The sequence below is a fragment of the Dreissena polymorpha genome, chromosome 6 (assembly GCF_020536995.1).
Source record: "Dreissena polymorpha isolate Duluth1 chromosome 6, UMN_Dpol_1.0, whole genome shotgun sequence".
In the NCBI taxonomy this organism is placed as follows: domain Eukaryota; kingdom Metazoa; phylum Mollusca; class Bivalvia; order Myida; family Dreissenidae; genus Dreissena; species Dreissena polymorpha.
The window spans coordinates 9,162,457-9,175,615 of NC_068360.1; the positions used below are offsets into that span (position 1 = coordinate 9,162,457).

Here is a 13,159-nt window from a genome sequence, read left to right on the forward strand (position 1 = left end):
CATTCACTCGCAGTCATAGGCTTCTTGACATAAAGCTTTGACACTGAAACTTAATAGATTATGGTCAAAATTATATTAGCAGTTGGCAATGTTTATTGAAAATATTTATTTTTCTCAATGTTTTCAAGCTAAAATTCGAGGATAAACATTGCCAAAATGTGCCTGAAATGCAACACCAAATTACACCTTTTGCAAAGAAATTTCCAAAATTTTCCAGGGGAGGACCCCATACTCCCGCCAGCAATAGAGTTAAACACCTTCACACACCTATGCAACTACGGATCCATTCTCCATCGCAATAAGGCTTTTTGATTTTTAAGCATTGACACTTAAACTAAGAAAATAAACTATGGTCGAAAGTATATTTGCTGTTGACAATTTTTTATAAAATATTTCCTGTTATCGGTCTTTTTCAAGCTAGAAATTGATGAATCAAATTGCCAACGTGGCTGAAAGATAACACCATAACGCACCATCTGCAATGATTTTTTTCCAAACCACCCCAGCAGGAGGGGGAGACCCCCTCCCGTACCTACCCCCACTCGCAGCTTCGCTGCTCGATCGTGCGTATAGCTGAAATAGCCTCAGGAACGCCCCTTCTCTGTTCCATATTGTTTTAAAACTAAGTTCTCTGGTATAACGATAATACAGTAAAATTTAGTTCTCTGACTAAATTTATGATTTATGATGTATCATATCCGGGCCTACGGCTCAAAAATGCTAGCTACGCCCATGTCTTAAACACATTTATCGTCAATATTGGCCCTATTTTTGATTCTGAAAATAAAGATCGCGAGTATACAGTATTATTGGGTAAATGATAGAGTTGGAACATGTATATATACAGCGATTAACAAGTACGCTAGGGTTTACTAATGACGAATTGACGAGTGACGTCACGCGCACCTGCAAAGTTTAATCTCGACCTACTGGTAAGCAAAAGGTGGTGCTATTTATATAAATAGGCGCAGTGACAGAAAGTGTTGACAAAATCATAGTTTATATTCAAAATTATTCAATATATTACATATATTAGCACTAATTGATGTATATGTGCATGAAAGAACATGCAATATAAACGTTCATATTGTTGTTATTGATTATGCATTCTGATAGTAAATTAAGTATGAGCACAATGTACTCGGTATAAATTATGTAGTTACCACAATGATTTCTGTAGCTAGCTTTCGCAACTTCGCGACCATTTTTATGCCCCCGGATCAAATGATCGGGGGTATATTGTTTTTGGCCTGTCTGTCGTTCTGTCTGTCATTGTATGTGTGTGTCTGTGTGTAAGTCCCAAAACTTTAACCTTGGTCATAATTTTTGCAATATTGAAGATAGCAACTTGATATTTGGCATGCATGTGTACTCATGGAGCTGCACTTTTTGAGTGGTGAAAGGTCAAGGTCATCCTTTTATGTAAAAGGTCAAATATATGTTTCAAAGCGCAGTAGGGGGCATTGTGTTTCACAAACACAGCTCTTGTTTAGTACCAGAAAAAAACTCATAAATCAGACTTGTTTAGAAATAAAAGTAAAATTAATGTACAAAACAAATAAGGAAGAAAGCCCACAACATATAGATCGACTCGATGCACACAACACTAACTGTCTCGAACCTGTATACGACTGGAAAAATCAAACACATTAAATTAATTTTCTTGACAAATGTTTTGTCTTAATTAAATAGTTCTACCACCATTATTGACAACCTTTGAGAATTTATAATCCTATGTTCTATGAAATGTAAGAAACACTGGCAAACCCATTGAAAATGATCTTTTACATTTCTAACATCTATATGTTTAAGATTTATAACAAAAATATTAAATTAGTTTCTTATTTAATTTATTTAACTCCTTTTTAAAGAAATACGCTTATTTATAGTTGAAAATAAATAATAAAAATTGTCGATGTTTAGTCTTGAGATCATATTTGATATAATGCTGATTATTTACCTGTATTAATTTTATTAAATGCATTAAGAATCGATATTGGTACTTTATATGATATCTTTTCATAATTATTTTGTTGCTTCAATGTTTGTTTCGGAATTTCTTATCGAGATATTGACTAAACATATGCGTGTGGGTATATGTTTTGCGTTACTGTAACCAGTGCATTTGTACGCGTTGGCTTCTGCAAACAGCCTACAATCGATATAACTTTAACGCCGCAAGTGATATAAAGTTTATTTCATCTTTAGCGACAAATACATAAAGGACAGAAAAATTCAAACGATCGTACATCCTTAAACACTCTAAATGGAAGCTTTAAGTGGTGAATAATAACCCATTAGGTCAAGATGTACATCCTTGTGTAAATGGACTCGTCGATCAATATGTTTGGTCTGGGTTTATATAGATAATACAATCAACTCATTGAAGTATAATTACAGTCGATTGGTGTATAACGGATAGCTAAGGACTTCGAGTCTCATTCCAACGTAAACACCATGCATTCAGTAATTAAACCATTAAACCTAGATAGACACATGTCTTTCCTATTGAAACATGCCAGCGGTTTTAAATTTCCGAACAATATTATTTGTTTACAGCGCGAATTTCATGGTACACTGATTGAGCCATTACCGGATCGCTTAGGTCTTTATCGGATTACATGTGTATCGTGTTATTTCTTGAAATTTGACACAGCATTTGTATAAAATAATTGCAATATATGTACATTTCCAGAAAGGAAACTCATTTCTGCGTTTAATAAGACCAAATTCATGGAAATCGCTGCACAATTGATGAAGTAATTGCTGTTCAAAGCTATGCACCCTATATTTGGGTCATTTTGAGTTGAATCTATATATAGATTTGATTGCGGAAAATATGTTTTCAGAGAAATCGATTTTTCGTTATAATTTGATTATTTTTCATTAAAAATGATGTTTTTACTTATTAATATCATAGCCACACGCTTACCACATGTGTATTAGACAACTTCAATTGGGTTTATATTTATTTTGAGACAATCCCCACATTCCTGAATATGGGTCACCACATGTCCGTTATTCACTAAATCCCGAGTTGCAGCTTTCATGCTTATTTTATATGGTACGCATAAATTTGGTTTCTGAGCATTCTTACTTTTGTAAAGGACACATAATACTAAAATATTACATCAATTAACATTATGTTTACCGAACAAAATCTGCAAAATTCAAGAAACCATTCGTCTGCACTTTTCCTGTCATCACATAAACGGTGCGTACATAACGTGACCTTGTTTTGCTTTCGAAAAAAGAAACAGTTCTAAACATTGACACACATCAACAAGGTTTGTCATGCCTTATAGTGATTTCATCTGAAACATTAATATTACACAAACAGAAGAATAAATATTCACCTTTCTTCACTGTCACATAGGTCAAACTGTTGAGGACTGAAAAATTAAAAACACAGAAAAAACAAGCAATCAAACAATATCAGTTTAAAAGGGGGATATCAATGGCTTGTTCTGCATTTAATTTGCAGAATTTCAATTTTATACTAAAACTATTAATTAAATGCTGCTTAAAAATATGCCACTTAAAAAAATATTATGTAATTGATTTATTTAAATAATAATAGAATTGTGTTCAATGGTGCAGTAAAATAGTATTAATTTTTTGTCTTGTGAGTTCTTACCCTATGTTAGTTATTACATTATTTGGGTTTTTATCTTTTTTCTAAATGATTACATCTATTTAGGATTGAACTTCACTTTTTTTCTGTAAAAACTTGACCATTCATACACGAAACATAATATGTTCTGACACTGAATTCAAAAATTATCATCAGTATCTTCAGCATTTTCTCCTCTTCCATATTGATCCATATATTGAGTCTATAAAGTTAGGGAAGTAACTTATTTTTAATTATACTTGTTTGTGAATCTTACAGCATAAGTGAGGCCAGTGTTGACCTATTAGATGATGATGATGATGATGATGATGATGATGATGATGATGATGATGATGATGATGATGATGATGATGATGATGATTATGATGATGATGATGATGATGATGATGATGATGATGATGATGATGATGGTGATGGTTATGATGAGGATGATAATGAATATAATGTATAGCCATTTTGAATTTAATAATTGCTTCAAGTGTGTGGTTTAAAAAGATGTTCGCAATATTTGTTTACAAATTGTACAGGATTTACTTAAAATATCGGTCAATCGGTCAAATGTCTACATCCCTTATGACCTATTAAGTGCGTAGGTTCTGTCCTTGCCCGCTTTATATTCGTATATCCTTTAAAAGCAAATGAGTAATGATTTCCTACGCGGACAAAGATCAACCGATCCGGTAGACACTTATTTAGTTGGTTTGTTGTTTGTTATCGTATTATCAAACAACTGCGTCAAAACATCATTTTTTGCAAAACAAATACGCTGGTATATTTGAAGTAACATTTCAATAAGGCTAAACAGTTCTTTGTTTCCCATAACCCGGCAGAACCAATTTGATTGCGCCGACTCTTAACTTTTTGGGTATCCAAGGTTAAGTTTTCGATCATGTTTGCTAAATTTAATTATATTCACCAAATCAACTATAAATTGTACGTTTATAATTGGTATATTCGATAATATTCACTAAATTTACTTTAAATTAACAACAAATAACTAAAAAATACTGTCAAATAGAGTTTGAAGATATTTTTGCATTTCTTACATATTCTTATATTAGTGGGAAATCATAAAAAACAAAAGTTCCAGAAAAAGTTAATAGCCGACCTACGTATCCTTATTCCTACTTGATGTTAGTGGACACTAATTGCATTTTCAATTTTGCTTGAAGTTTTATATCTATATATATATGACGTTGTTTATAAATTTATTTTTTCTTCAACTTTGCTTTTGTTTTAAATGAAACATCAAAGAAACAAAAGTTAACAAACGGGTAATGTTTATTCATGTTCGTTTATATTTACAAAAGGAGTGCGGTCACGGTACTGGGCCGTGTATAACTACGCGTCAGCGTCTTGAAACCATTGGTCCGATTAAAGAAGCTCCGCCTTTGGAGGCGGTATCGCCGGCTTACGGGTTAAGCAAAATGAACTCGTCCAGTTTTCTACAGAAAACTAAGAGTGTATGTAAATATGCAGTTACTTACTACAGGAAATAAGCAACAGCTAGGTCCATCGAAAAACGAACACTTACTGGAGGCTGGAATACATTTAGAGGTCATTTTGAGGATGTCTCGATAGTCGTACCGTTATATAACTTCTTTAAATTTATATAAAACATGGCAAAAACTATGATTTTAATGTTTGAAATAATTATCATAACGGAATTAAACGTTCTTTTGCCCAGTGTTGCAATTTCCGAATTACGTCTAGGTGCACAGCTTTCAATGAATAACAGCGCGATGAACGAGGAGAGCAGATTGTGCAACATAACCATACAGAAAGCTCTGGAAGATATCAACGCTTTCCCAAACCTGTTAGTAGTAGGATACCAGACCATACTATTCCAGGATAGGATAGGATACAAACTAGATCTAACTTATGACTACGTCGACTCGGAAGTAATTATAAAATGAAGATATAAATTATTTTTCAGTAATTGTATTACAATTATTTATTATTATTAATTTATTTATTATTAGTAGTATTATAATTATTATTTATTTATTATTATTATTACTATAATTATTATTATTATTATTATTATTATTATTATTATTATTATTATTATTATTATTATTATTATTATCATCATCATTATAATTAAAAAATATATTTTGAATGATTATTTTTTATCTTATAACTAGTGTTATTTAAATGTATTGTTGTGTTGTAGTGAAGTAGAAATTTGAGAATGTGGGGATATTTTATTTTGTTTATTAATTTGTTTAATTATTTTGAAGTATACTTCGCACCCAATATCGAAATGACTTTGTTAATGTTTGTAGCGCCGTTTAATGTCGCATCGCCGTTATATGTCGCAGGCTACGAGATTTGTCGCAACGTTGACGATTAATTTCGCAAGGAACGATAAATGTCGCAAATCCTACTGATGATATATGTCGCAACTTTAACGATTACTGTCACCAAAAAAAACGCCAACTGCCGATATGTGTCGCAACATTAACGATAAATGTCGCACACCTTTGTAAGTCATGTAAAAAATGAAAAGTTGAAGTAAAATGACTAAAACTTTAAGGTTAAATCTAGTTTACCCTACGAGGTTCCACCAGAATGGTCTATTTTTAGTTAGTATTGTCCAAAATGGTCAGTTGTGGTCAATATTGACCCAATCAATTCTTATAATTCTTGGCTTAAGTAGCCAGTTGTTGATTTCCCTGTGAAAAATGGACTGCTGTTAACAAGATTGGCCAAGGTTGTAAGATGTGATAAAACTGTAACATTATTACAGCGACACAAATACAATAAAATTGTATTTGATAGTGTATGTTAGTTACATGACTGTCGTACATGTATCATTATCTTAGTTAATGTATTACTTTTTTGCAGACCCACTGGCATATGCCGTAGTTTGTACTGGTATACTGATGTACTGACAGAAGACTGATATGTTCTTTTTATTTTTTTTCAATATCGTTGCCTTCAATTAATGCTTAACATATAGGCAACGGTATTCTATGTCACTGACTCGCTGCAGAGTATCAATCTAGTGAACAATACCTCATCACCGTTATCAGTGAACTTAGCCTTCTGTTACTTATTTCCTTTACTTTCGTGAATATAAAAATATTTGGTGAGAAACAGTGTCGAAGATCATCCTCCGTGCACAGAATCTTTTTTTATTAGACTCCCGATCCTTTTAGAATTTGAACTCGTACTCGTCACGGGATTAAACCCTCTAGTAGAATTTAGAATTGCCATTCTTTCGCTTTGATCTTTATGTTTCATCTTGACCCTAAGAGCTTAAGGCACGAGTGTTTTGTGAGACAAGTTGTCTCCACATGGTAATCATTTGTGTCAAGTTATTTTAAAATCACAAATACATCATTTACAGTCCGGAAAATATATCGAGTGATAAGGGCATGTGTTTACATGCATGTACATACAGGAGCAGTGATAAATACTGTAAAATGTTCAATTAACTACTAAATAGCAATACAAAAATGTGTTTTCTTTTCCACATTATTTTTACCTAAAGAAAATATTAGACATTCAAGAAAATACATACCTTACATTTTGATGACCTGATGTATTGCTGACTTAAAAACTGATTAATTCAGACACGCATGAATCATTCCTATAAAGTTCAAATTAACATGGTAGATTTTTGGTTATTTTATTACATGTGCCGCATTAAAGATACTATCGTAATTATATTCACATACACAGCGCCTAAAAGGTTACAAAATACCTGAAATCCAAAAATATCAACATAAAAATAATATTATTTAACATTCCCTCGTAACAAACCCACCTATCCCGAACCAATTAACATGCCACAAAGTGAAGTGCTTTGCGCAATTTGTGTTTTATAACCTGATATAATCACTGACTAGTGAGGTTACAGAAAATATTGTTTACATTTATTCAACTCAAAGCCTACCTTAACCGGATAAATAGGTATCCTCAATCTGGAACACTTTCAAGATGCCTTGTAAAAATGATACTAGTTTATCATATTGATTAAAATAATGTCCCTGGTAGATTAAAATTACTTGCAAAATAATGAAATATCATATATGTTAAGGTGTTTAATTTAATTAATTATTTTACAATGGTAGTTTTACCACGTTAAACTTTAAATCATGTGTATTCGTGTATTATCTTCCTCACGTAATTGTTTCACGCGAAACGTTTATTTTTCGAATATATCAAACCAAAGCTAATTTTATCGAAAGTAACAATATCAGATATTAGCCCCGCGGATCTAAACCTCCGCGCGGAGATTTGACTGGTTTCGAGCATAGCTGTATATATCAAATATTGCCGTTATAACCAGCAAACGTGATGATAGCCGGGCCTCGTGGTACAATAATTGCGCCTGACAGTATCGACGACCATCCAGTTGTTATTTTCACTTTTCTTTTAATTAAGGTATTTCGTTGTAATGAACCTAAACTTATACACTATTTTCAAAATATTTAAGTAAATAATACTATTTTTCATAATGAAAACATAAACAAAAATATCTTTCAAGATCTGGAAGGATTTTCTTGTGATGGCAGTGGTTATCGCTAGTATCCGTAGGGAGTTTGCCCCGGATCAGTAAACACTCGCTGGTAAGGAACTTGAGTTGTTACGATTATGTTCTGGTAGTGTACAAGCAAAAAAAGGGCAATAGTCCGGAAACTCTCGGTTGCTTCTTTTGGCCACTTAAAATGGTCACTGTACGTTAAAAAAACAGTGAAAACACTAAATTAAATTAATGATCATGTAGACGTGACGAATTTAGATGGGATTCTACAATTTGGTCGCTGTACGTTACCATATAAATAATTGCGCTGTAAGCAAATTGGCGTAACGATCTGACACGTACACCAACTTTGCAAGGGCTTGTGCGTGTCTCTCAGACACATGGACAATATGTACAGTAAACACTAGATAAAAAGTTGTAGACGGATGACTTTTCACGTAAAGTGACTCTGTTTCAATAACCAAACGACACTAAGAAAATTACGTGTAGATGAGACAAACAGCTTTCATGGTGATAAAGTAACGTGGCTGTCATGTGTTGTACTAGCACGTATAAGTTGATGGTTGGATAACTCTTGTATGAAACTTTTGGCAACTGAAACATTGGCACTAGACGTTAAAATTAAAAATGTAGTTTAACGTGCATTAATGGTCACGTGCATGTGACGAATTCAGACGGCACGTCACTATCAGCGTGGTGGTTGTTGAGTTCTCTACAAGAACCTGATAATCAATTGTTCGAGAAAAATCTTTATTTGGACTTTTGACTGCTGAACTATGGGCGCAGGACATTTAACAAAATAATAAAAGCGACAAAGTGAATGTTTGACCACATACATTGGTTGTGTGGCCTGTATTTATATATTTAAAAGTGGTATTAAAGCAAAATATGGTGAATCGGCCGAATCAGTTGAACATTTCTTTTTCGATTTAAAGAGACAAGCTTCAATAACGGTATATTACCTCAATCGGATACATTGGTAACTTCACTTACATATAAGCTTCCATACCAAGCTGATTTGCGTTATTATGTGTGTGGCGGTCTAGAAAGCAAAAGGTACATAAACATTCATATATCAAACAAAATATAAGACAACGTCTAAGTGCAGCGCCAGTTAAAACACAATACAATCAAATTGACGTGCAATAAACGTGGAATGAAAAACCAAAAACGGTAAAGCCTGTTCAATACTATTACAAGATTGATGAGACAAAATACTACCATTATTGCGATTCGGAATAAGTGACGTGATTCGGAATACCTGACGCGGCCCGAGATGCCTTTTACTTCATAGGCTAACGTTTATTTATTGAATTTCTTTGTAAAACTAGTATTGTACCTTCGAAAAAAAAAACTCGGATATTGTATAGTTAATATTTGTAAAAATAGCGCATTGTAACGATTTTATAATACGTGTATTATTTATTACCCATGCGTTTTTTCACTCATAAATGATCGAACAAAAAATCATATATATATATAGCACAATATTGGGAGTAATTGTCTTTCTTTTATTTAGCAAAATATACTGTATACACGTTTCTATAAATTACAAAAAAATCTGATCCTGGTAAGCTAAATATTGCGACTTGCTTTGAAGATTTAATTTTGTGCAAACTCTTATCTATATTTTCTCAAGATAGAGAGGATATTTGTTCATGTCAGTGTAAGATCGTTTGTTATTTCACTATTGATCATAGAAAATATATGTTCACGAGTGGCGCAGCCACGAGTCAAAATAATATTTTTCTATGATCACTCGTGAAATAACAAACGATCATACAATTTTCTGTTTCTTTTGTGCCCCATTTTTAAGAAAATAATTAACAGCTGTTTACCTTTCGCTGAAAAGTTACCCTTTCTCCCGTGGCGTGCCTCAATACATTTCAATACACATATTGACGTCATTGTACCAGCAAAATTCTCCGGTTAAACTCTTTTACAATGTAAATTAAATAACTAAACACCAATGCATGAGAAACCCTGAATAAAAAAATGACACTACATAAATTTTAAGGGTTAACTCTCTGTACCAAGTAAAACATGTAAATTCTCTCGCAACCCTGGGCATTAGACTTAATGGAAATTTATTAAAATACTAACTAAAAACTGACCATTGTGATAGAAGTCGGCCCAAAGAACGTCGTCGGGTAATTTAGATCTAACCTTAAAGTTTAAGTCATTTTTACTTCAACTTTTCATTTTTAACATGACTTACAAAGGTGTGACACATTTAACGTCAATGTTGCGACATATATCGGCAGTTGAAATTTTTGCGACATTTATCGTAAAAGTTGCGACATATATCGTCAAAAAGATTTCCGACATTTACGTTCCTTGCGAAGTTATCGTTAAGGTTGCGACAAATCTCGTAGCCTGCGACATATAGCGGCGATGCGACATTTAACGGCTCTACAATGTTTTTGTTAAATAACTGCTGTAAGATCGTAGACCGCATTTTAAGGCATGTAACAATCATATTTTGTCTTGAATTTTAAATGTCGCTTGATTATTTGTCCCCTGCCTGTTTCACTGGAAGGGACTTATTGTTTGCGCTCTATGCGTATGTGAGTTTGTCTGTCTTTCTGTGAGTCTCTCTGTCACACTTTTCTGGATCCTGCGATTACTTTAAAAATTCTTTATATTTTTTCGTGAAACTTGAATCATAGATAGTTGCAATGTGGACATTATGCACGTCATTTCATTTTGTTCCTACGTCATAAATTCTGGTTGCTATGGCAACAAATATAAACAAATCTGACAAGGGTGGAGCCGGTAGGGGACAAATATTGCTTGGCAATAGTCTTGTTAATAACGGTTTAATGGTAAACCGAACATGTTATGTCTAACATGAGATGGATAAATGTGCTATAAACCAAATTTCTGTATACTTATTGTGTGTACCTGTAGCTTGATCGCAATCTTAGAACTAACAATTGGCAAATTGCAGAACTAGGAAACTACACATTTTTCTTTTATCCTGCCTCTGTTGCAAACATTGACCGAATCTCGCTAAAGCTCGCCCTATTTTCTTTTTCTAAGCCTCACCGGATAAACTTTCTCCATCTCGGCACCAACCATGTATTCTCTATATACCCACGTACTACATATTTCAGAGAAAAGTTCCTCTTACATTGTGTAGCACACACGTGTTATTATATTGTTGTTTATTTCAGTGCAGAGGAGAGCATAGATCGGACATTATAAATAAGCTGCGAAATATCTTGCATTTTCCGTATATCCTAATCGGTGGGGTATGTCCTACTATAACAGAGCAGTTTATAAAAGTTCAAGATTTTTTCTCGTCCGCAGCTCAGGTAGGAATTCGAAAATAGTGATTATTATGTACACTTAAAACTAACGTAGCTAGCTTGTGTATGTGCCTATGAATCTGTATAAAATGACGTATATAATAACTAATATAAGACAAATGTTATTTAATGTTTGTAATTAACGTCTTTCATTATATTTTAAAACATAAATATGAGCCACGTGTTTCGTTATTCAGAGTCAAAGTAATGTGGTCATACAATACAATGTCGCGCTGTGTGCTCATGTCTGTCATATGTCGAAACTCTTGTAAGTTATAAAGAGACACAATTTCAGAAGATATAGACAATTAACAGCAAAACCCAAATAATTATATTTCTTTTTAATAATTACAAACTGATGCCCTGAAATATTGTTCAAAAGTAATTATTGAACTTTTAAGAATTCCATCTAACATTATTTCGCTTACGAGCACGTTTTAGAACATTACTGAAACAGGGTTTGCGAAATTTTATTAATACACATCTACTTAAAAACATTGTATTTGCGTTATACACTACTATATTATATGTAGACTTAAGCAATTTACACGTTGATAACTAAAACCCAGCATTAAAGACTTTTATTCACATATTCTGGAGATGTTTTTAATTGGGCTTAAGTAATTGATAAACTTAAGTATTGGAAGAAAGATCGTTCATGCTTATAAGCAGGGAGGTAATATGAAATATTTTTGCAAAGAAAACAAACGTTAGGATTCATTGGGATTCAAAGCGGCGAATCCTCTCGGTATTTTATTCTGTAATTTTCAAGTATCAGATGTATGTTTAGTTGTATAAGACTTGTTCATAGCGTTGTTATAAATATAGAAATATACGACATGTAAAAGATTTTTTGCAAAACGGTGACTACTTTTACCGGAAAAGAAACAACAACACTCAAACTATTTTAACAGTAATTATAAACTGCATGTGTGGCATAGCTATCATCATTTTACATCTTTTATTAAATATAACTCATGTTACGCATTTATGTATGGTTTGTACACATGGATTTTTAAATTGTATCTAATTTCGTTTTTAATACTATTTAACTTAACGTAACTTGGAAATGTAACTGTGATGCTAAATGTTCTTCATTCGTTTACGGACATCGTATTGATTGTTTTAATTGATATATACATTATTATCTGTTTAATCAGATTTCATATCTTGCTACATCTGCCAACTTGGCTAATAGAAGGCTGTTCCCCAAGTTATACCGACTAACAGCTCCGGAACGTGTAGGGTATGCTCTTGTGCAACTGTTAGCAACCTTCAACTGGACTCGTATAGCGATCATTCAGGAAGAGAACGATAACTTGTCAATGGTAACGGACTTTTATTAAAATATTATAATACACATCGGTAAGGAGAGAGTCTGTATTGTAGCCGATCTGCCCTGTGTCCGTCTGGGTGTCTGTCTGTCATTCTGTCCCAAAACTTTTTCGGACTTCAACTCGCCCAGCGATTCGAGGATTTTGACAGGCATTACATTCAAATTAGGGCTTGGAAGGAATATAACTTCCTGGTGCTTTGAAAGATTTCTCTGTAATTCGGCACAAATGCTCACCTATATGCAGCTGCCTTTAGAGTCAAAATCAAATTTAAAGTCAAATGTCAAAATACAGGTGTTTATTTTCACGAAAGAGATTTTGAGGTTCCCCAAGTATTTTTAAACAAAACTTATTTTAGTGCCAAATTGACAAAATTTAAGACCGC

At 33.1% G+C, this 13,159-nt stretch overlaps 2 protein-coding genes across 2 annotated transcripts in view; one reads left to right on the forward strand and one right to left on the reverse strand.

Annotated features, from left to right (window-relative positions):
• LOC127836198 (mannose-6-phosphate isomerase-like) overlaps positions 1–13,159 on the reverse strand; it is a 244,469-nt gene that overhangs the window by 102,345 nt on the left and 128,965 nt on the right. The gene's annotated exons all lie outside the window — the stretch shown is intronic.
• Positions 5,111–13,159, forward strand: part of LOC127836193 (gamma-aminobutyric acid type B receptor subunit 2-like) — a 23,217-nt gene continuing 15,168 nt past the window's right edge. The window contains exons 1-3 of the mRNA XM_052362672.1: positions 5,111–5,535; positions 11,306–11,446; positions 12,601–12,768. Of these exons, the coding sequence (XP_052218632.1) occupies positions 5,254–5,535; positions 11,306–11,446; positions 12,601–12,768 (591 nt within the window). The 5' untranslated portion in view covers positions 5,111–5,253. The remainder of the gene's footprint in view (positions 5,536–11,305; positions 11,447–12,600; positions 12,769–13,159) is intronic.